Here is a 25658-nt window from a genome sequence, read left to right on the forward strand (position 1 = left end):
TGATTATATAAATGGAAGACAGAATTTGGTCCTGATCCTGTTTTGAGACTAGTTTAAATTTCAGAGTATTTCTTAGACCTTCACTGAGATTGTTCTGGATTTATTCAGGTACTACTGGGAGCAGAATTCTCTCTACTCATTGTTAGGTGTAGCAGTAAGAAACCTGTTCAATGCTAAAATGATGTATTCCTTATGTAAATATCTACTTCTGTTGAAAGTGGAAAGGCTGTCAGTATATAAAGGCTTTGTTGGAAAATCTTTCTAGTTTCAGGGGCAGGAGTTGGTCTGCTATCTTGTTGAAGTAACAATTCACAGGGAAAGAAAAAACAGACACAGTGCATTATCCACTACATTAAAAAAACTTGTAGATAGAGCTGGGCAGAAAATGGGAAAGCTAAATGGAATATTTTTACAAACATGAAATTTTTTTTGGTTTAGTTGCATTTTTTCAGCAGAAAGTAGAGGCTTCTCCATAAAAATCTGAAATTAAAATATAAAATAAATTTTTGACAAAAGCAAACACTGTCCGTATAAACACAAATTCTGCCACAAAGTGGTTTTGGTTGAAAAGGAGTTTCATGGGATGTATTTTAACACACCTGAGGAGGAATAATGCCTGTAGTTGTTTACTAAACTGTGCAAATGTGTTTAAAATTTTAACCATGTTTAAATTGGTATTTGAACACTTAAATGCTGGGTATTTCAGAAACTGAGAAGTTACACTACTGTTGATATAAGTTTTAAAATAAATGGAGAATGTAAAGTTAAAAAAAAAAATCTGTATTGGTGTTTTTATGCATAAAGTACCTAGTATGCTCAGCTCAGTGTGTGGTTTGACAGGCTCTGTGTCGAATTTTCACCAGGTCATCATTGCCTGTTGCCAGAGGCAACTGCTCCTCCAGACCACACATCTTTGTTAACAATTCATTATTCATAAAATGTTTCAAGGCAAGAAGTTATCTGAGGACACTTGAAAGGAACTTGCATGTAAATTATGTTAGGTTGTGTATAAGTATGTTGTTATCAAGGCTGAGAAGTGTGCTCACAAGCATGTGATACTTAGCTCAGTATCACCCATGATAGAATAATTTTTACTACTTGTTCTACAAAGAAACACTTGTAGTTTCCTGTTATAATTTCCATAGCTTACAAATTCCCCTGAAATTGTTTTAGGATAAATATAAAGAGGAAGTAGACAAACAAAATAGTCTGTATTTATTTATTTTATTTAATCTTTCTAAGCTTCTAGAAAAATTGTGAGGTTGTAGGGCCTAGAAATCACAAATCATTTCCATATCACTATAGATGAGCAGTTATTTTTGGTGAAGGGTGCTACACTCAGTGTGAAACCAAGTCAGAAGAAACCAAGGTGACATCCTTCTTTTATTTTGCTTCAGTGACTCTGTAGTTTATATGGCTTAGTTTTTTAAAACACAAAATTATAGCTGTTTGCAGTCTCACCCACCGTGGTATATATATAAGCTTAAAAGGCTTTTCTGGAGCTGCAAATCTTACCTAAGTGGATATTAAAGTGCATTAAATAGAGAATTCACAAGACATTACCTGATGGCTGTAAGAATTTAGCAGAAATTTCCTTAATAAAACAGGATTAGCTCTTCATGTCCCTAAGGGTAGGATTTTCAAAGCAAGACATATTTTTAAAGGAAAGGTAATTAAGTATTGAAATGTCCTTTAGGCAACTTGTGAAAGTCCAGTCTTTATCTCTGGAGTTGATCTAAATAGTCCCCAGTCCTCAAATAAAAATCAACAAAACATTCTGAGGTCCTGACTCAACCTTAACACACTATGTAGTATTTATTCTATAACTGCTAATAGAAACAGCTTTTAATAAAACCTTCAAAACAAAATAAACAAACACCCTGAAAAAAAATCTGGACTGGAAACACAGGGCACACAGCTAGGTCTGTACTGAAGCCATTTAAAGGCCTTGCTCTCAAAGCCTTTTTGTAACCTATTGATTTTTATACTACTTAGAATTCAGGGCCTGCAGCACTGAAGTATAAACATCAGAAGCCCTTGGACAATATTCATTCTCAGTATGAATGCAATGATAACAATAAAATAATGTTTAAGCAAGTGGGTAGGATGTCTAATTATTGAAATCAACTATTTCAGAATAATGATGGTAATGCTAAAGCAAGTTCTTCAAACCAGAAGTGTAATTATTTTTATTATGTGTGAGGAAAAAAGAACACATGAGGAAACACAAGGACAGCTTTCAAGGCAAAGCAAATGACGGAAATGAGATCAGTTTATGACCAGCTGCTTTGCCTTAATTGATGATTTTTGAATGTATCAGGAAATGAAATAAACCTAGCCAGAATAGATTAGAACATAAAAAGTTCACTCTAAGCATATAATAATGTCACAACCCAATACAGAAACCTTCAAGATTTATTATTCATCAGATAAAGGGTGCATTTAAATGGCCTGTCTAGATAATTTAGGTAGTCCATAATGAATCAGCAGTCCCATAAATAAAACGGAGGGGCTAATTGTACTTCAGCTATGGTCAGTTTCAGTTCTGCCCGAGACATTTAAATTAAGTTTGGAGTTCTTCTTTGCCTCTTTCCTTGGAAGGGTTTTCAGATTTCCTTGGCAGGTTGTTGCTAGTCATGGCCATTTTGATGGTATATGGATTTTACAAGACTTCACACACAAAAAAAAAAAAAAAGCATGTGGCTTTTTAATTCTCCTAGTATTTAGAGGTAAAAGAGACATTTCTAGAAGCTTCTGCATGTTCTTATGAACTGATACTTTGTTGTTTTTTTTAACTGTTAGTTTTATCCACAGTGCAAATATAAAGGCAAAGATGCATTTTTCATTAGTTTCCAGTGAGAGAACAAATTTTAAAAGTCTTAATTGGTCTCATTCCTCCATATTCATACTGTTGTTCAAGTCCAGACATATCAATGAATTGCCTTGGCTGAAGAAAATCATCCTAGCAAAGCAAGGGCTAGATTTTCTAAGAATCTCTCTCCACACTTTGTATGTAGTGCAACGAATTTAGTAACAAAGCCTGAAAAATCCAGGAGGTATGAGACCAAACAGCAGTTTCCTTTGAATGAATAATCACAGTTGGAGCAATTATTTACAGGCTTGGCGCTGACAGGCTGATATGGCAAGCACATTAACAGCAAACAGAAGGAGCTAAATTGGCTAAAGATTTCTTAACAGGGATGACTTTTCTGTTATATATGTGAGAAAGGTTCCAAGAACAAAATGTGCACCCTTTACCAGCCTGGGGACTTCTGCAAGCAGGGCTCATTGTCATAAGTCTTTTGTGTGGTGACTGGTACGTTTCCCTGTTGTCAGTGTGCTTAAGCTGTCTTGCTGTAAATTACACTGATGCAGCAAAAAATTAATCATTTTGGACTAAGGAGCACACCAGAAAAAAACTCTGATGTTATGTTTTGGAGGTTATTCTCTTCTGCAAAATTAATAAAGAAGCTCCAGTGTTAATTCCAGGTGACATATGTCTAGGAAGTTTGCAATTCAGTAGCAAAACTTTGCTGTCCAGACTTGTGGCAGAACTGGATAGGAAATACCAAACCTGCACGTACCTATGGTCTGAAAAATTAGAGCATAGACTTGTTATGTTAATGAGAAAAAGTGAAGAGGAAAGAAGACACCCTGGATATCTGATTGTGTCAGCAATGCCCTAGACTTTGCTATAACTTCTGCTGATGCTGCAGGTATAATTATGCTCAGTTTACAATTTCCTGCTTCTTTTCATGTGGTTTGGGGACTAACCTAATAGTGAAGGAGGAAAGCTGTGAAAGTATTTTGTATTTCACCTTTTTAGGCTCTCTTGCAACCTTAATGAAGTTGTTCTTTTTACGTACGTCTCCTCACCACTAGGCCTGGTTTTCACTTTAGACAATAGGAGATCAGTGTGTTCAGCCTCTTGTAAGCCTTCCTCCTTAGGTCCTTTAAATGTGCAGTATATATTGTCTTTATTTATAAGTGCATTTAAAAAGCACTATATATATATATATATATATATATATATATATATATATATATATATTTCAAAAAGCATTTGGAGATTTTTTCTTTTTCATAGTTTCTCTTTAAAAAAAAAAAAACAGTGATGGCAATATGATCAAATTGTGTGTTTTAGTACTGGTGTTAATGAGGTGCTCGTAAGAAATATGCAACAGGTATTCTTGGAACTTATTGGCCCTGCAACATGCCAAAATACTTCCCTTCATTTCAAAATGAATATCCTGCCAACCAAATGACTTACATGTCAGTCACTTTCTTTGAAGATAATTGCACAACTTGATTTTACTTTCCAGCATATGAGAGAGTCACCAAAAGAAATAGAGGGGTTCCAACAGTAGCTTTCTAGTCCTGGGCATGTTCAACAACATGGCAAATTACTTTTCCAAAGATATCAAGGTGCTCAGAACAAAAGTAGAATTCTTTGCATTATGGAAAGCTTTAACTTTTATTTTTTTGAATTAAAATAGCCTCACTATCTACATGATGTTCCACTACATACTGTTGACTTACATGATCTGTCAAAAGGCTGTGAAGTAGTAGGCTTAGCTACTTTTCTTGTCTTCACTCTACCTACCTTAGTCTTTTTCTAGAATGATTTCTAAAAGGAGGAGAAAATAACTCTCTTCTTGTTATTAGTTGGACATGTTTCTCTTGAAAGCAATTTATTCTTTTATGTGTTTTCTTCACTGCCAGGTCATGAAAGTCCTTCTGGAAGTCGTTGTGTGATTTCAGAATTTATACGACCTCTTCAAATATCTGGAGACAAACCAGAACAATTGTCTGTCAAACCTACATTCCTGTCCAAGTCAAGATCTGGTACCCCAAGATGCAGATTTGATTCAGACGTGAGTCTTTTGAAGTTTGTTACTGGAAATGTGTGTTATGGGGCCAGGATCTCTTCTCCAGGGACTGATGCGGGATCATCCACCTACTTTGAAAAAGACAAGAATATTCTCATTGTCTGAGACAAATTGTGAATGTGACTAGTGGGAATGTCACTGAAATTTTCAAAGTCTTAGTTGATGTGCTAGTTACATGGTACGACAAATGCATGTGTGAGACCTTCAGGCTTCTATGAAAATCTTATCCTTTGATGATGCATTCAGAGCTCTGCATTACTTGTGTGCTTAAAAGGTGCAAGTCAGTACTTCTGTCTGTGTCTGTTTTGGTGTATGTCTGTTACACAGGTTTATTATTATTATTGTATCTACCAAAATGTGTGACTTTGATACAGCCTTGGTAACTGGAAGAGCAATTCTGACCAGTGCCCTGTCAAGGCAAGTATGCTTTAGGCTTGAGAAGTGGCTCATTCTGCAGTACTTGTTCTTTGCCTGGTTTTCATGATGTGTTACTTTTCTCACCACAACTAGGCTCATACCACCTGCTAGAAGCAGTTTCTAAACACTCTTCTAAACTGATTTTGAGTATTTACTCTAAGCTCTTACACCATTCAACTTTTCAACTTGTATTTAATTGTACTTTTGAGAGGTCCTTCTTTTAAAAAGGTTTTCTGTTTTTTAGTAGAATTCTTGTAGAAAGCCAGTGGGAACCTCCTAAGAACTTTACAAAGACAATGTGACAAGTTGGTTGTTGATATTTAGGGCAAATTTTAAATATAAGGAGGTATAAGACACATTTTGAAAGCTTTATAGAAAGGTATAATATTTTATATTAAATATTATATGCCTGTTTTATGTGGGCAAACAGACATGAAGAAATGATCTTTACTTTGTACCCCTCAGCTTACAGTCCTGACTCCCATTTTAATCTTTATAGAAGTAAACAAATTGAAACTGTGTGCATATTCTCTACTATTGTATGTTCATTGCTACTGAACCTCTGAAAATTGATAAAATCCAAATGTTTTTAAATGGATCGCAAGACTGAGTATGGTGTAGGATATTCAACAACATATTAGATTTTTGTACAGTAGAAATTCCATGGGTGTTACTATGGATTATCCACAAATAAATATATTATGTGTCCTTACCACCATGAAATGTGGAACATTCACTGCTTTTTGTGGATGCCACAGAAAAAGCAGCCCAAAGTAGTCAAACAAGAAACAGCAGCTTAGCAACGAGATTTAGGGAAGCAGAACTAACAGCAAGGAACAGAAGACGTGCATGTCAAATTTAATTCATTTTTTCTATTATTTTTGAGTTATCTCTCACTGAGCATGTCAAGCCCTCTTTTGCAGAATTGTTCATTGTGTGCTGTCTTGAGTGTAATTATGTGATACATACTAATTATGTGATACATACTTACATTATGCAAGCACACAGAAATTAAGTTCCTTTTTTTTTTTTTAGAGGTATTCAGACCCAAAGGAGAGTGTGTTAATAAAATCATAAGGAAATGTGGATGAAAAGCTTGGCATGAGCTGGCATTGCATGCTTGCAGCCCAGAAGGCCAACTGCATCCTGGGCTGCATCAACAGAGTAGTGGCCCACAGGTTGAGGGAGGTGATTGTCCAGCAGGTCGAGGGAAGGTGGTTTCAGTTAATAGAAAGTGTGGAATTCAACAGTTGCTGCTGCTGTGGGTTGGATTGGATTGGATTGGATTGGAAAGGGGGGTATATTTTATGTGATATTCATTGTTTCCAGCTATGTGGAAACTGACACTTGCACCAGCTCAAAAACTCATCATTTGTCTCAAGTATTTAGCTACTAGTATCACGGTGCTATGGTAGTTTTCTAATTAAAATAGTAGAGTATCATTTTAGGTTGTCTGTGTAATTACATAGCTGTATTATGAAACACTAGACATATCACCTACAATAGGTCACTCTGGAGTAACTGAGTTTGTTGTATTTTAATGAAGACTTTACTAAAAGCTTTGTCAGGAGGGTGAGATGGTCAGAGGCTAGTATAGTTAAGTAACTTCAGTCAGCAACATGAAAGTGAGTGGACATGACATCTTCACACATCTCCACTTACCAAATGACAAAGAACCAATCCACATTTGGGTTGATTTTGCAAGCTTTTGAGGAAAATCAACATCCAGACTCAGACACATCATCTGAATCTTTAGAATATATCATGAAATAGCTCAATTTCTATGCCATGTTAGAATCTGCATTGCAATTTCTTCATAGCCTAAGACCTACAATGCAAAAGTGCCCAATTCTGTTCCATATCAGAATTTCATTTTTTTTTTAATGTTGCATATTCTCTGTCAGATTTATATTGTCTGACAGAAAAATGGTGTATGCATCTTTTAGAAATCTTTTTTTTTTTTTTTCCTCTACAGATGGATAATGATCAGAATTCCAATACCTCAAAGCAGAGATATTCTGGGAAAGTCCATCTTTGTATTGCCCGTTATAGGTAACAAAAACAGCTCATTGCACATATGATACATATTTGTAATGTTCAACGTGGTTTTGTTTTGCTTTTGGCAGGTAGGTTAACAGAGCTATGTCCCTGCTTCCTTTGGGCTGTGAGTCTACTTCTACAGCATATGGGAGGGAGCCCTGTGCCTTTCAGCAGGCAAAGATGTTTGTTAGATTTAGACAAACTAGGCTTTTCAGGGGATATAGCCCAAAGCTGGCAGGTAATAAATAATTGGTCAACTGAATTCCTTAGTATTTGATGTTCACTTGCTTCTGATACCATAAGACTACAAAAACAGAAAACAATTATTTTCACTGTAAACCGAGCTTGAGACTACTATAGATAGCAGACCCCTTTCCTGTTTGCCAAGGCTGCAAAATACTGCCATTTCCATGCACTTTAATTCTCAGAAAATGCAGTTATCCTTGGGAGCATTTACATCCTGAGGATAACTGTATCACTGCATCTACTCTCATCAGCAAGTCTGCTGTCTTATAGTTTTATATTTCAAACTGATTTTAAACAGATTCTAATATTTATTCAAGATTACTAGAATGATTATAACATGTGGATGCTCTCATAAGCACTAATACACTGCTTGTGCCAAATGATATATCAGTCTCCTGGCCAGCCCTGTTTTCTACAACACCTTACAGCAAAGAATGATTATCTGCCTGTAGTTAACTCACAGGCTGCATTCATGCTCCAAGATTAATATGGATTTCAACACTTATAACTAGTTTTGTCTATGAGTAGTTTGCTTTAGCTGTAGCTTACTGTTTTTGTCTCTATTTAATTTGTCTCTGTTGAAGTTTAATAACTTGTGTAAAAGACTGTCATATAAAACAAACAGAAGATGGGGACTGGAAGAGATGTCCCAAGTGAGATCTCCTTAATTCTTTTTTTTTTTTTTTTTTTTTTTAAATAAAGATTTAGGCCAGAGTATTCAAAGAGATCTAAGTGAAAAATCTGTGAGTAAATTCTCTGGAAAAGGATGTGGTTTTAAGTGTATAGTGTTTAAGTGAATATGTTGTGTTTCGTGGCAGTCTGTTAGCAATACAGTTCATAGAGGCAATACAACAAACTCACCTAGACTCCACTCAAAATATGTTTCAGAAGGTAATCAAAAACAATAAACCGAATTATCATCTAATGCACCCTTAGAAGTGTACACCTTCTTCTGATTAGTGTGCAAGTATGTGGTGGTTGTAAGTGAACACGCATATTTTCCATCTGTACTCCTTTGCAGTTACAACCCTTTCGATGGACCGAATGAAAATCCAGAAGCAGAGCTCCCCCTTACGGCAGGAAAGTACCTTTATGTGTATGGAGATATGGATGAAGATGGCTTTTATGAAGGTTTGTGGTTTTTTTTTGTTTTGTTTTGTTTTTGTTTTTTTAAATCTGTAAATTCATGCTAATCGATGCAGATTCAAATCAGTGTTAAATACACTCCGTGTACTTTCCTTCATCTACTACAAAATCAGTTGCTAAAATTACCGCTATCGTCATTGTGTTAATTAACAGAGTTTCTGGACTGGCAAAGCCACTCCTTGCAGGCATAGCTAATTATAAGATACTTTATATTGTCAGCTTTTCCTACTTGCAAGATAAGATTTGAGGTGACAAGAAAAATTACTGCAAGTTCTGTTGTTTTTTTTTTCTACACTGAACCCTTATTTTCTCTAACTGAATGCTGTTTATGTATAGTTTTCATCTATATTGTCTTCATTATCTATTTATTGCAAGGCATTAACATGCAGGAGGAATGCACTTCAAAGACTTTAATGACATTATTCTCTCTCACCAGGGGAACTCCTAGATGGACAGAGAGGACTAGTCCCTTCAAATTTTGTGGATTTTGTTCAAGACAATGAGACCCGTTTATCAAGCACGTTAAGCAGTGAACAAGATCAGAATTTTATCAACCATTCGGGTTCTACTTTAGAAGGAGATATCCTAGAGATAAGTCCACCAAGTCACATAGACTCTAGCATAATCAGCAATGGCGCAGGGACTCTGGATGTGAACATCGATGAAATTGGAGAAGACATTGTGCCTTATCCTAGAAAAATCACCCTTATTAAACAACTAGCCAAAAGTGTCATTGTGGGCTGGGAGCCACCGGTAGTGCCACCTGGATGGGGAACCGTTAGCAGCTATAATGTTCTGGTTGACAAAGAAATACGGATGAACATAGCCTTGGGAAGCAGAACGAAAGCCCTTATAGAAAAGCTTAACATTTCTACTTGTACATACCGAATATCAATTCAGAGCATTACAAACAAGGGTAACTCGGATGAACTGCAGTGCAGTTTGTTAGTTGGGAAGGACGTAATTGTAGCCCCCTCTAATCTTAAAGTGGAAAACATAACCCAGATTTCTGCTGAGCTCTCCTGGCTCCCTACAAATAGTAATTACAGCCATGTCATATTTCTTAATGAAGAAGAATTTGACATTGTCAAGGCTGCCAGCTACAAGTACCATTTTTTTAATTTGAAACCCAATATGGCCTACAAGGTGAAGGTCATGGCAAAGCCCCATCAGATGCCCTGGCAGCTTCCCCTAGAACAACGAGAAAAAAAGGAAGCCTTTGTGGAATTTTCTACATTGCCAGCAGGTTTGATATTTTTTTCCTACCCCAAAACTCTGCAGTTAAGTTTCTCTGAAAAATTCTAAGTAAATTAACCTAACCTTTAGCTTTATGCTGTAATCCCTGTCACACTCATGGGAAGACTGCGGATTATTAGATTGCTTTATGGTATCTATAATTAATTTCTCTCCTGCTTTATTCAATTCCTGGTTCCTGGGTACATTCTGGAGAGATAAACTAGGGAAAGACATGTTTATCTTAATTACAGATCACATGCTAAAATGTGTTTTTATCAGAATAATCTCAATTTGTTTTTAATTAGTCTAGTTATGCAAGTTCTGGTAATTATTTATTTTTGTTGGTGTGGACAGTGCTGGAAAGAAACAGTTATTACTTCTAGAATATTATTTGTATGTTGTTTGTGTGTCTGAATGCACTTTTTACAGGGACGACCCAACTCCCTTCTGTAATGAAAAGCATTATAGATAGCATAGAGGATTATGCAGTGATTTAAGGGGATTCAAATATCTTTTGTTTGTGTGGTTGTGATCAGAAGTATAATAAGAATTTTTAAAGGTAACAAATTAGTCATGTTTTGGAAAGAAAGGGATTTTTTTCCCCCAACTTGCCTTTACATTAGAGATGTTGGTAAGTGTTATGAGTCTTTTCCCAGTATTTAAGAACAGTGATGTAGCATTGAAAACTAGAGCTGAAATAATGTAGTACATTTAAAGGGTAATGTCATAATTTTGGGGATGTATTGCAATACCTGAAAATTTCGGACATCTCTTCTTATAGATTCATCTAATCAAGGACAAGTAGAAGCCTCCTTATATAGTTAGACTTTCAGAGCACTGAATGCCTCTGAAGCAGGGACAGTAAAGCACAAGTGACTTTTGGCCAGTAAAATTCCAATAACATGTATTGTGCAATGGGTTAATTGACTTTGCTGGGATTGATTCCAGCAAAGGGGGATGAATTAGTTCTGGTCTCTTCCTTGTCTTGTGAGACTTATGTGTAAGGAGACATGCAAGACGGTTGAATTGAGAGAGGGAATTAAGGTTGTATGTCTACTGCTTTTGATGCTGTTGATTTATAGGTTCAGTAAAAATGTCCTCAGTTAAGGCATTTACTATCTTGTTTTAAATCATTTCAGTGGGTTAAGTGGTGGTGCTATTGTAGCATTTGCTAATAGGAGGGCATTTTAAACTTCGTATATGTTCTGCAGGAGCTGGGAGATACTGTCTAGATGGTGGTTTAAATTTATTAAATATCTCACCTTTGTTATTTGGGAAAAGTCTTTTGAGTGAGGTTTTTTCAGGACAACTACTTAACATGCTGCATCACCCTCTAGTTGCTAAAGCATGATAAAGCAACAATGAATTGTTCTCTACTGAGAAGCATTACAGTTTATTAAACCAATCTCTGTTACAGCCTACAAAAGTAGAGATAGACTCCCTGGAGATTGATTATTTTTTTGGGTGGTGAGAGGGCAAGAGAGAGAGAAAAGGGAGGAAGGTGCCTTCTCCTGCAGGAGCAGATGAATGTCATTGTCAGAGACAAGATCCTGGACTAGATCAGATGCATTCTCTCCTGTAAACTGAGGAACTCTGCTGTATCGGGCATGCTGGCTGTCAATAAAATAGGGAAGATGAAATTGAACCCTAAATTAAAATCTACGTCTTGGGAACGAATAGTATTAGATCAGTTTACGTGGTTTGGCCTTGCTAGTTAAAAATACACTGTAAGTGCAACTAATGGTACAGGCAAAAAAATTGTGCTCTGCCTGTAGTGTCCTGAATATGACCAGAATTGTATTTCCATGCAAATCCTTGCGAAAGTATTTGGATCCATGGTAAAGGCTGAAGCTCAGTGACAAAAAACTACTGAAATGCACTGATGGTTTTATCTAGAAGGTGAGGCTTGTTTGATATTAACGCTTGTGTCATGATCTGTTTGGTAGCAATGAATGCACACAGTTATAATATTTGTAGCTTTCTCTCTCAGTAAATGAACAAAAATTGGTGGTGCCTAGTTCAGTGGCAAAAGCAAACTCACAGCAACTAAGGTTTATCATCTCCCAACTATTACCCAGAGATAGCTGCAGCTGAAACCCGCTTCTGAAATGTTTTAGCATGAAACACTTCTCAGTGTTTGACTGTTAAATTAACAGAACAGGATGCCTGAAATATTCATGAACTAATAATCTCTGTGATGTTTTTACTTTGGTTTCTGTCCAAAGTAGAGCTATTTATAGTAGGTTAATAATGCCTTTTAATTAAGGATGTACTTGGTGTGCTATTACCCTAACGTACTGTAAATGCCTTAAAAGGTTAGCAGGCGTATTTTTTTTTCAGTGCAGAGGAGTCTTTTAGTCCAGTTGCCCATTACACCAACATGCTGCTGATTGAAAAGGTTACGGTTCTGGCTCACAGTCCGCAGCGCACCTTAGTCTCAAAGTGCTTTCTGACCTGCAAATCTTGGCTCGGAGTCACTGATGGTCATGAGGCAGAATTTGAAAGTGATTTCTGAGTATGCCATGTGCATTCAGTGCAAAGATATATTCCAGAGTCACTTGCTGTCACTTGCAGCAGTTTTTCATTAACAGAGCCACTTCTGGGCACTTTTCTCCCCACGTTTTTCTGTTCACATTTTCTGCGTTCAGAGTAAGTAGTAGTTATGCAGTCTGAAGGGATAAAAATTGGTCCTGAGCAAGGTGCAAGTACAGACTGTCTTGCAAATATAGCTTAGTTAATGGCTGTAGGCTGAGGGTCAGTTTATAGCTCCATGACCTGCTGAGTGTATGCTTCTGTTTCTACACTGTAACTGCAGTAAGAATATTTTGTCTTCTTGAAAAAATAAGTACTTTGAGATCAGTAGTTTCCAACTCAAAAGTATTATTAGCTGATGTACAAACTCTGATCTAATGCTCAAAGGTGACCAATCTTGCCTGTCTTTAGGTCCCCCAGCTCCACCTCAAGATGTTACTGTCCGGGCCGGGTCCACTCCAGCGACCGTACAGGTGTCCTGGAAACCACCAACTTTGACAGCAACAGGGACCTCCCATGGTGCCAATGTCACAGGCTATGGCGTTTATGCGAAAGGTCAACGGGTGAGTTCTCCTTCCAGTGTTACAGGTACCATCTACATAAGGTGAATTTCCACTGACAGGTAAAGGCAGCAATAAATGTGTGATGGCACTTGGATGTGTGCAGGGCTTTCCTGGATGTCAGCAGAACCTGTTCTTTTGTTTGTGCTTAACTTGATCATTAGCTCCCTTTTTATACACACTTCAGCTTTTGAACAAATGAGTTGAAAGGATTAAAGACAACTGGTGCTAATTGGTGTGGAGCCCTAATGTGAGCTCTCAAAGCTCACACTGTATTGGCAATAATTCACTCCATGTTAAGACCTTGAAGGCTGTACTTCAGTGTCATTGAGGGGAGTGATGAGGGGAGGGAGATAGATGTCTTTATGCTAGTAAGTTGCTTGTTTGTGTACCCAGGTGGCGGAAGTGATCTTTCCAACAGCAGAGAACACACTGGTGGAGCTAATGAGACTAAGAAATCTGGAAGCAAAAGAAGTTACTGTTCGAACACTCTCTGCACAAGGGGAATCAGTGGACTCTACTGTTGCTGCCATTCCATCTGACCTACTGGTGCCTCCAACCCCTCACCCCAGAACTGCTCCCAAATCTAAGCCATTAGCAAGTGCCGGAGCCCCAGAAACCAAAGAAGAACATTTAGGTCCACATTTAAAAATGGATGAGTCATGGGAGCAGACTCGTTCGGCATCCCCTGTTCATGGGCACACACTTGAGCCACCTGTCCCTAACTTTCACAGCCCTCTTCAGGCGAGGAGGTCTCCATCACCTAACCGAATACTCCCTCAACCTCAAGGCACACCTGTCCCAAATACTGTTGCAAAAGCCATGGCAAGAGAAGCTGCACAACGAGTTGCAGAGAGCAATAGGGTAAAGGCAAACTTTTTCTTGCTGCTTTTAGGGATTGCTTTATTCATTGTAGCACTTACCATCAAAAAACTTTGTAGTATATGCCTGACTGAGCAGCTAATAAATTCCCAAACACTGAAGATCAGTGGTTTGAGAAGAAGCAGTGTGATAAAATTCTGTGGCATCTTTCACAAATATGCTTGTAACTATAAAGAACACTGATCGACCTTTGATCACTAGAAATGTTGTTTTCAGAAAATGAAGAGCCTTACTTCTGAAAAAAAAAGAAAAAAAAAAGAAAAGGTCCCTGGGCAGTTACTTTCTCATCACAAGCTGCTCATAACTGCTAGTTACTTGCTTCAGGATATGGTGTCAGTTTTCATATATTCTCTTTGTCCTTCATTTGTCAGTCATGAGCTTTTATATGGAGTCTTTGGTCTCCCATTGTATCTCCAGAATAATTTCATTTACTTTGAAATTTATGCATGTCTTAACAACCCGCCAGTATTGACTCTCTCTGTTTCAGAACAGAATTGAGCCAGTAGGTGATGATACCAGTTTTGAGAAGCTAGATAATTCTGGGTCAATAAGCTCTATGTGTATTTCTCCCCTTTCTTTATAAGGAAAGCAAACTGGGATAAATGTAATGGAGTAAAGACAATTAGTTTCTTTGGCACTCAAATGAAAGTTGATATAACAAACATATAGAGAAAGAGAACTGAAATGCTTTTTCTGTTTTTGAAAGTTGCTGACATAGCATATGCTCTGAACCACGCTTATTTACATTAACTTTATTGATGCTCGAAATGTTCAGGGATCTGGACAGAAATTTACAGATGGATTCACTCTACCTTAAATCAAATTCTGCCAGTGATATTTGTCATGTTTGGTCTCCAGTAGTAGCAATTCTCCCTTTGCAGTAGGCTACTGAGTGTCCTCTCCCTGACATCTATCCAGCCTGTTAGATGGCACAGTCAGGAGCCCTTGTCATGGGAGTAGGCAGCAGCATTCAGTAGCTGAGGGGTAAGAGACACCTGTGAGCAGAGGAAGAGCATAAAGTCTCATTCTATACTTTTTTTTTTTGTTGTTTTGGTTTCTTTGTACTGAGGTCAAAAATGCTGAAATGAGTGGCTAGGTCTTCTGCTAGTCCTCTGCCAAGGGGGAAACTAATGTCTTCATTAGCAGCCTCTGCCTGTAGAATGCTGAAAATTTTAAGATAACAGTGGTAGAGGGAAGAAAGCTAGCAGCTGAGTTAATGGTCACATGAAAACATATAATTCCTTGCGTGAGAGTGATACTACAACCAAAAAACTCCTGCAGACTCCTAAAAGGTTAGAGTCAGGAAAACTAACATTGTTGTAAACCACAAGTATATTTAAATGTTGTGTTCTTGAATACTCATGTCTTATATTTACCATTTCTCCGTTGGTTGCAGGATCAAGTCTTCACAATTTTCCATTTTTTGTTGCTTTGATAGATGGAGAGAAGAAGTGTTTTTAGTGAAAGGAGCAATGCAGCCCAGTATGCTAACTCAGATGATGAGGAAGATGGCTATGATTCTCCTAATGTCAAAAGGAGGGGGGCTTCAGTTGATGATTTTCTGAAAGGGTCAGAACTTGGAAAGCAAGTAAGTAGCCTGGTATTTTTCTTGTGTCAGTTGTCTGGTATGAAACAAGTATTTTGTGAAGCTCAGCAGGCTATTCAAGGTATCAACTGATTATTGTAGTCATACTGGTAAAACTGTGGGTAGGTAGGTGAATGTCCTGTTACTGGAGCATTATGCTGTTTTTATGGGAACTGAATGCTTGGCACCATGCATCTATAGGTTGTTATCCCAAGCAGTGGTCTTAAGCACTGGAAACAGAAAAAAATGGAACAGAAATGTGACTTAAATGTCACATTTGGGCTCTGAGTTTCTTCTGTATCATGCATTACTCTTGCATATGAAAGCATTCTGTGAGGAAAAAAAAGGAAAGGGGGAAGGATTTCTGTGTACCATAAAAGACATAACCTGTAATCCTAATTAGCAGAAAATCAGCAACATACATACATACTTTGCATGCTGTAAGGAATAGAGAGATGTTGCCAAAAGAATTTTTCCACACCTGTGCAGCTTTTAGTCTGATCCTGCTGGAAACAAACATGAATTTACTACATTACTTTCAAGAGAGTTGTAAGTCCTAGCAAAGAGATATTTTATTATGTCTTGACATGGTTGAAAATCTTATTAGCCAAACATCTGACCTCCCTTGTTGAAGGGTCAAAGCAATGGCCTTCATTTTTTTTGTACCAATTTTGAGACTTTCTGGAATTTTGGTTCAGTTCACTACAGAAGCTCAAGCACTTATAAACATTACTCCAAACTTCAAATGTTCCTCAATATGCAGCTTCAGGATTTGATTCCATCTTCATGTACAGTGGTTCCCATTTTTTTAATATATCTAATCACGCTGTGCTTACAAAATGTGCAGTGAGTTTAGTTTAGTTATAAAATGTACAATGAGTTTAGTTTATGATCTGGTTTGATAAATGTAATGTTCTGGCTTAAAAGTTTAACCAAGGCCACTCCTATTTAACAATAGCAATTCAGTAAGACATACTTTGTCCTCTTTATCTTCCAACTAATTGGAAGTTAATAAGAACTTGAAATATTGAATTGGTTTTAAAAAAACATTAAGATCATAGCAGTCTATTCCTATAGTGTTTGCACGAATGAAAACTTCAAACTCCATCAGCTAGCTGTATCATATAATGATAGTAACATTCTGCAATAATTAAGTGCTGATCACTTTTAAATTATAATGTGATGTAACAAACAGCTGTGAAGAACAGATGATATGTGAATTATCCTAGGGCTTTTACAATGTGGTCAGCAAGTCTACTGATGCATGAAGGACCTCTTTAAATTATGGGAATTTGATCAAGACTGAAACTAGATTTGGTGCTCTGAATGCAGACATTCTTTTTTGGGTCACCTGTGAGATTGAGATTGGATTTCTTGAATTGGGAGCATAAATGGGAAAAAAGTTTTATACATGATCCATCTGCTAAAACAGAGGAGCAAGCTGCATGATGTAATTTATATGTAGTATTAGCTTGAAATTCACACCTAGGAAATGCTTTAGTCCTTCTTGGTGGTATACAAAGATTTTCAATGTCAGTCAGTAAAGATTTTTCTCCCTCACCTTGCTGATTAGCCTCACTATTGCCATGGTGAAGAGTACCATACAGAGAGCAGCAGAGGTTCTGACTTGTCTGATATTATGGAGGAAGATGAAGAAGAGCTGTACTCGGAAATGCAGCTGGAGGATGGAGGAAGACGACGAGTCAGTGTGACTTCACATAATGCACTTAAGGTAAGCATGACTGCGGGAGAAACCTTAAGAATACTTCCATATTTTTTATTCTTCCTTCAAAACATTTCTTTTAGACAATTATGGATTTTGCAGACAATTAAAACTAACACTGTTGTATAAAACTAGAACTAGGGCAAACATTGTTTTATGATATCGAGGCTACCTTTAATACATTTGGTTTGGCATCTTTTTCTTTTTTTTTCCTCCTTTATTTCTTCTATAGTTGGATAGCTAATCTTTTAGCTAGTTGACTATTTTCCTATATGTAATTGTGGAAGTTGCAATTTCTGATCTATATCGGGGGTCTTTTCCCATGTTTATATGACAATACACTGCATGTGCTACCCAGACAATGAGTTGTTTCTGGGCAAAAAGGTTTATATAAACATGCATACATACAGGAAAAAAATACTTAGGCTTTTCATGTCTAAGGAATTTTTTCCTGTTTTCAGTGCAGTGCCATCTCTTCCTCTGGCTTTACAGCTCACTTGTAAGAAGGGGATTTGGGTGAACTTTGTTTGATAAATGTATTATCAGAAATCCTTGTGCTCTGATTATTAAGGAATCACCTTAATAATCACCTGTCAGAGACAGTAGGAAATATCTATCAGCAATACTGCTTAATCACAACAGAGAAGTATTTATCATGGAATTATTAACAATTAATTATATGCAGAATGTTGAACTTACCCAATACAGAATATACATTTCTCATACTTGTATGTATAAATTGTAATTGCTTTTCATGTGTCTATTGATTACACTAAATTGTGTTTTTTTAGCAAGTTGGATAACTTGAATGGTAAGGGAAACCACAGGTGTATTTTTCTTCCAGTATGCTGTTATTTAACTAAAAAAAAAATGCTATGTTGTCATGTATAGAAGAATTCTGACTGTTATTGTAACTGCCTTCATGTACTGTAAATTCAGCCCTTTTATTCTGATACTATCTGGAATGAGACAGGTACTTTTTTCAAAAGAAAAATAATCAGTGTTTCGATTCTTCTGCTATCATAAAGGTTCAAACTGAAATCCTTCTGCATGCTACTTCTGTCCCGTTCATCTGGGGAAAAAGTGAATTATCCCTAGACTGTTCTTGTTCTTTATGCATCAGAAATTATGTCTACTTCTTGGTTTTACAATAGTGTTGCCAATTTTGATATCTAAATAGGTGATCCAGACCCTTATTTGGTGTAGTAAATCATTTTAGATGTGTTAAAGTTTGCAGGCATACTTCTCTCGATGTAGTAGTGTATGTGGAGGGTATGGTTGATTTTCAGTTTCAGTAGAATTCAGTGTGAGTACTTCCTGGGGAAGGACTCATGGATGTCAAAGTCTCATTTGTAGAATATTGCCCACCATGTTGATAAGCTTTTTGATACAAAATGCAGGTCATGTTCTGATCCCAAAGTGTTTGATAATTTCCCCCTCTTTCACTAGATCCAGTCTCACTTTGCAACAGCAGTAGCTAACAAAAAAATGAAAAACACATTTAATGAATTTTCCATAATGTAAACAGATTCCTGTTCCTCTTGCATCTGAAGGTATGCCAACCATGCACTTTCAGCTGTAGTTGAGCATTCTCTCCCAAGTAACAAGAAAATGCTTTGTATGCAGATATATACTTGCTTTATTGGGAGATTGTTATTCCCTATTATATGTATCTATCATGATCAGAATGCTTATTTTATTCAGGCTGGGAAAGTTTTTACCTACTTCTGATAATAAACAGAGACTTTCACTTACTTCTACTAATAGGCTGATTCTCAAATATTGGTTTTAACAAGCAGGTACAAGATTATTTTGAGAGATATGATGACAGTGCAAACCAAGAGACATCAGAGAGCAGTCTGCTTCTCAGGGTTCTTTCTGTGGAAGCCAAGCTTTAAAAATTGTGCTTTATATATATATAATATATATATATATATATATAATATATATATATATATTTTTTACAATTTGACAAAGGAAACTAGAGCTTCTTTAATGATGTTTGCAAACTATTTCTCCTCTGGCAGGAGATCTAGGAATATACAGTACTTTCACAGATGCAAAGCAAGACAGCTTGTTATAACAGAATTTTCATTCTCAGATAAGGGTTCTGGTTACAAAGAAAAATTAAATTGCAATTTGGCATGGGGCAAGGAAAGTACTAAGCATTAGTGCCATGTTTTAATGTCATTCTCATTCACCATGCTGGAACCTGTATGCAGCTTCTATTGCTTTGTTTTAAATGCATGGGTTTATTCTTGTTAGAGCATCACTCAGTTGTTTGTACTGACCTCTCATGTTGTATCTGACACCCAGCAACTTCTTAATCATGTCTTTATTTTTCACAGATTCAAAGCATGACATCTTTTTCACTAAATAAGCTGCATGTCTTATGTTTGCCATTGCTCTAAAACTAATTCTGTCTTTATTTTTTTTCTTCTCCCTTTTCCCTCCCATTTTATTTTTGTCACACACTATTTGTTCCCTGTCTGGTTTTTAACATTACATAATCTTAAGGAGTGCGATAAGAATAAGACCACTGAAGCCACTTTTTTGGAACAGCCTGACTTTTCACAACAGATACATCACAGTAAAAAGCTTTTCAGTATTCCAGAAGTAGCTGAAGAGGATGTTGAATACTCTGAACTGCTATACAAGCAGGGTTTAGGTATGCCCTATAAAAAGAATCCCACAATAGCTAGAGACTCTAGACCACCTAGGCCCTACAATCAAGACCAGCAGCACAACTTCTGGTATGCAGCCAAGCACAGAATTTCAGGCATGGAGGATTTTGCTGGAGACGACAAAGGATGTAAATATAGCCGATCCTTATCGAGAAGCCCAGACAGTGGACTAGACTGTGGAAGTGAAGAAGAAGAATCTCGTTTTACTTTCAGATATGCTTGTGATTCAGTTTCTGCCAATGTTGCATCTAGCTGTTGTGCAGAGACTGCTAACTGTTCCTGCAGGAAAAGCATGAGGCCCTTGCTTGCTCGCAGGAAAACCTTAACAAGACAAACCAGCATTGAAGAAGATTTTGGTGACTTGGGTCCTTCCTTTGTAGAGCCCAGGAATGAACAGGTCAAGCCCAGTTATGAGAAAAAGTATGAGGCTCAGAGATGTAATAGAACAGATAATTTGTCTAATGAAGATGTTCAGGGAGGCTGGAAGACCGACTTTAAAATGGCTGACTCTAGGGCCGCTGGTCCACTTGCAAAGCCAACCCACAGAGATGCAGAAGACTCTCTGGTGTGTGAAATAAATCTTCCTTCTAACATCTGCTTGCCAAATCAGTCTGTTTTCTTTCTCTTGCTACTTTTTTTCTTTTCTTTTTTTTTTTTTCTGAGTTAATTTTTAGAGTCCATCCTTTGGACCTACCTGCTGCATTCCCCCCCCCCTTTTTTTTCTCTTGTTTATTATTCCGCATTTTGCTTTACAGTCATCTTTTGTGTCATGCTGAAATCAGTTTAATTTGCTTTACAATGATTTTCCCACAGAAAAAAAATTACAATAATGGCTGCTTTTATTAAAGGACAACTGAATCTAAATTTTAATTAAGGGTTAGCTGAACTATAATTTTCCACAATATTGTCTTTATTTATTTTGCCCATCTAAATGTTGCTTTTCAAAAAAAAAAAAAAAGCTGCATTTTAATTGGAAAAATATTTCATCAGTAATTATTATTTTAAACATCTCGAGGAATCCATTTCATCATGTTGTTTTTGTTCATTTCACTCTCAGAATTTTTAGGATATGCTCTTTATCATGAACCATCTCTGGACAAGAATCAAGATTCTCCCCAGTGTGAACATGACCCAGATTTGGGGAGTCACAGGTTTCATCATATTTCCATTTTCTGCCTTCTCTCTGCACTGTCACTACTTTGCCTTCCTTTTTAGATCATCTCTTCTTGCCTTTGAAGTTGCAGACTGCATCTCTGCATGAGAATGCAGGCAAACAGCTTCTTCGAAAGGGAGAGCCAGGGCTGTTCCATATCTTTCAAGGATGCCTCTGCGTGATCTTGCCTAATTGCATTTCTGTCCATTAGTCTATAGCAGAGTCTCCATGCTTTGACAGACGCATCCACAGGTTTCCCTGCTCCCAAAAGACCAAACAAGTTCTTTAACCTCTCAGTCTACAGCAATCCAGAGTGGAGATCTCAAATCAAATGTATTTCATGTAACAGTAGAAATCAGCTGCCTGCTCTTCTAGCCCAGCAGTTTATTCTGAAACGATCCTTAAAAATTTGTCCCATTAAAATTAATGCCCAAGCTGTGTTAATTTCACTGGCTGCATGAGGAACTCTGGAAAGCATTAAAATAGTACCATTTAGTTATTAAAATAGCAACGGTTTCTGCAAGTGAACAGAAAGAGACAGCTGTGGTGTGAGACGAAGTGTGTCTACATTCCCTTCTACGTGTTTCAATAACCTCTAAAAGGCTTTAACAGTCGAAGGCCATTATAGAAAAGCAGTGTGCTCAAAGACAGAAGGATATACACTTGTTCACATGCTGCGAACTGGACAAAGCTATATAGCTGAAAACAAAGAGATGCTTGCCTTTTCAGTGTAGCCTGATATCATCAGCTCTCATAACTGGTTGCACTACTCTTCAGGAGATTATAACGTCATAGTAGCAACAACAAAGGCAAAAGAATGTTTCCAAAATTATTTTTTTCTTTTCTTTTTGTTCCAATATGTGACTGCTGGTTGCAAAATCTCTGCCATAAATCAGGGAACCATTTTTTCTTTTGCAGGTTTGCCAGGCAACAGTATTTAGTTTTCAGCTAACCTTTCAGTTAAAAACTAAGTTTAGTTGCCTTTAGAGCTTATGCTTCTAAATGCGATTGACCTGATCAATGTCCAACCATATAACCATAATGTTTCCATGCATGTAACTTACAAACCTGTTTTTTCTGTTGTTGTTTTTTAGCTTTTAGGTAATCCATCATCTGCAGGACGGCCTGAAAGGGCGGAGCATGCAGGGCGAAGGTCCTCTCATGGCAGTGCAGTGCCACAAAGGTCTCGACCAATGTTGGTCCCTTCCATTGGTTAGTTGGACAGATTGGTGAATTTCTGTTCTTTGCAGCCTCAGAGTTGGGAAGGTGGTCCTTGCAATGGACACTTGTCTTGAACCATGGTTTCTCTTAGTTACTTAAATGAGATGAAATTGAACTAAAAACATCTCCATCTAAATAAGAGCTAAATGTAAGCATACCGGGGTCTCAGGGGGCTGAATCAATAGACATCAACATCACCGGGATGGTTTTCATTGAATTTAATGGGTGTTGGAGCTTTTCTAAGCTTGGTTAAGGTTAGATACTATCAAATCTTACCAAAACAAATGATAATGCAGGCAGGCATATGATCAGTAAAATAAATGTACCCATTCAACCATCCATTCATCCATCCATCTTCCCATTCATCAACCATTATTTTGCATTCACTTTCCATTTTCTTGACTACTTTTTGGAATTTAGCACGAAAAAAAATGGAAGCTGGTAAATGCAACAAGTTAGTAGAACTTGCATATATTTACTAGATTTGATATTTCATCCCTATTCTGGTTTACTTATGACTTAAAACATATGCTGATGTATACCAGAAAATCCAAAAAGTAGTGCAGAAAAGATAATGGAATCAAGACATTATGGAAAAATGCATATTTGTTAAAACTTGCACTCTAGACTGACAAATAAGGAACATGCACACTGAAAAATTAGCAAACACATGCAAAACAAATGCAGAAAGAATTCTGTGAGCTATTAACAGAACATTACTCCATGAAGATGTAAAACCAGTTAGGTTCATGTCCCTAACCTGGACTTTGTGAATATCATCAGGAGGAGCCTGAAGCAGTGTCAGGATGTTCTCACCTGACATTTATGTGGATGAGCGACATCACAAATGGGGATTATCAGAAGGAAGGAGACTGATCATAAAGGAATGCTTTTACTTTTAAATCTTAAATATTTTTCCCTTTTCATGGGTCACACTAAAATGCCAGAAGTGTACTGTCTATTAAAAGCAAAATCCCCCTAGTGGACACAATTATATTTATACTTGGTGTATAGTAATTATTATTAATGAAAGAAACTGTAGATCACAACACATGCAGAGCTGTAATGCATGAAACTTTCTTAGCATTTGCAGTATAGCATGGCTGTTCAGAAGCCTGATTCTCTTCGCACATCCTGCTGTAAACCAGGATAATTGTCACAGATATCAATGGAATTACACTGGTATGAAAATGTATGGGGGAGAATCAACTCCGGGGAGGCTCCTGTGCTTCTATTGATGCGTTATTGTTAGCTGAACCAAACAGCATTCAGATGATGGTGTTAAGGCTGTAAGATTTTTTTAATTTTATTTTCCTAGACTGAAAGCAGCCTGTTTTTCTCAGGAATAAAGATTCCTGGCTTATGTTTGGACTACTTAAACCAAGTTTTGTGTCCAAATTCATTCTCTTATATTATGTGTAAATTTATTTTATTTTTTTTTATAAATAGTAAGAGAGTAGACAGTTTGTTTTTTTTTTTTAATTATTCCTTTGGGGTTCCTTTTAATTGTGATTGTAATTAAAAAATAAGGGAGGTGATTAAATTTATCAGAACTCACTTTCTGTCAACAAAGGTAGGATACAAAGTCCACCAAATAATGACTCTTTTGTTTAGCAGTTCAATAGCAACAGTTTAGGAATCAGATAAAGAAATTAATTTCTTATAATCAGTCAAGCAGATTAATAAACTAAAATCACAGATTTTATTTTTTTCAGTGCAGCTAAAAGAACGAATTAGTGTATTTTGAATTATGTACAATCCACAGGTGCTCTTTGAGATTCCATTTGGAATAAATTACAACATCGTCTAATGTTGATAACAAGCAAACTACAGAGCATTAAGAACAATATCTAACAACAAATAAAAATAATAATAATAAAAAAATGCTGGGAAGCTGTTGGAAGGGCAAATCTGCCTTAGATTTCAAGAGTCCTAATTTCTGACTGAAAGACTAGTGATTAAAATTGCTGAAAGATAGGTATGCATTATTTCTCACTTTCAGCATCATACCATAGTAAATCACTTTGAGGATAAATGAAGCTAATATAAACACTAGATAAAACTCTGCACAAAAGTTGCTTCCTGGAAACTTGCTGGGAAAAAAATCTAGAAGACATGAAATATATCAGCAGGTCAGATAAGTAAAGAGAGTTAAAAATATGGCACACAAAAGCATATAGTTGAGTGGTGAATAAACTTGAAGCAAGTTCAGAAACCCACTGAAAGAGAGGAAGTCTCCCATGAATAATGGCTGCAAGTAGGGTTTTGGAAGAATGAAATTATGATGGTTCTGTCATTACAATATGAAAATTTAGATGGCTTAAATATGTGAAACTGTTGTTGGTCTCAGTATACAGCTCAAAAATGTGGATTCCAAATTTCTTGGCAGTGGCTTATTCCTTTACACGTATGCCTGGAGTATTTGCTAAGTTACTCAGCCTCACTAATGATGGGAAGTTCTCAAAGCAGCAGTGGCAAGTTAAATTAGAGGGAAAGACCTTCAACGCTGTAATGTTGTCAAGATTCCAAAGATCAAATCTTTCTCCAAATGTTCCAGAATTTAAATTCTTAGGAAATTCTTTGAAGTATTTTCTCCATTAAGCTATAAATACTTTGGGTTAGTATACTGTTGCAGGTAGGATTTAAGTAAATTAATTAATTTTTGTTTTTAGGTTGATACTTTAGAAGGTGAAACACAGTTTACAGTGCTCTTGACCTTGCAGATCTGTCAGGTAGGATTATTTAAACCTCATAATAACAGATGATTCCTATCCAAAGATCTAACAAATAATATTTACCATGTGAATTTAAAAAAAAAAAAAATTAGATGCTTTAGAAAAGGTGATACACATTTCCCTGCTGAAGGAGGATTTCTAGAGGCTGAGACATCTGGCAAAGCTTACACAGTGTTTAGCCTTCCTACTATATGCAAGTTAGTAAAGAAGATAGGCAAAACTTGCCCGCAGGAGCCTCCGCAAAGGCGACTATACAATATGTTTTAATAGATCATTCCCTTTTTCTTCGTAGAAATTACAATGGACAGTAACAGTGAAGGCGGTCGGTCTCGGTCAGGTAGTGAGGGAAATATTTCACCTGTAAAAGAAGAAGCTTATTATCGCAGCATTGGTGGACACAAGAAATGGCCTCAGCAGCGTACCATGGCCTCTGAATATAGATACGGTATGCCGAACATTATTCATCCTTTATGACAGACACGTTTTAGAGCTGCGTGTTAACAAGTGCGGTTATGTATGACAACATTGCATGCAATGCAGAATGCCAGGGGAACTAGCTCTTAAGTCCTGTCTGCTGTCAGGTAAGTTTCTCCAGCTCAGCTGTAAGGG

The 25658-nt window shown here is 36.9% G+C and overlaps 1 protein-coding gene across 4 annotated transcripts in view; it reads left to right on the forward strand.

The window, feature by feature from the left end:
* Positions 1 to 25658, forward strand: part of RIMBP2 (RIMS binding protein 2) — a 140529-nt gene that overhangs the window by 98716 nt on the left and 16155 nt on the right. For all 4 annotated transcript variants that reach the window (XM_050714129.1, XM_035564898.2, XM_035564897.2 and 1 more), the window contains 10 exons: positions 4723 to 4874; positions 7282 to 7358; positions 8614 to 8723; positions 9175 to 9984; positions 12918 to 13069; positions 13463 to 13930; positions 15387 to 15536; positions 17107 to 17265; positions 22188 to 22305; positions 25342 to 25494. In XM_050714129.1, the coding sequence (XP_050570086.1) occupies positions 4723 to 4874; positions 7282 to 7358; positions 8614 to 8723; positions 9175 to 9984; positions 12918 to 13069; positions 13463 to 13930; positions 15387 to 15536; positions 17107 to 17265; positions 22188 to 22305; positions 25342 to 25494 (2349 nt within the window). The remainder of the gene's footprint in view (positions 1 to 4722; positions 4875 to 7281; positions 7359 to 8613; positions 8724 to 9174; positions 9985 to 12917; positions 13070 to 13462; positions 13931 to 15386; positions 15537 to 17106; positions 17266 to 22187; positions 22306 to 25341; positions 25495 to 25658) is intronic.

The sequence above is a fragment of the Cygnus atratus genome, chromosome 17, assembly GCF_013377495.2.
Source record: "Cygnus atratus isolate AKBS03 ecotype Queensland, Australia chromosome 17, CAtr_DNAZoo_HiC_assembly, whole genome shotgun sequence".
Lineage (NCBI taxonomy): Eukaryota > Metazoa > Chordata > Aves > Anseriformes > Anatidae > Cygnus > Cygnus atratus.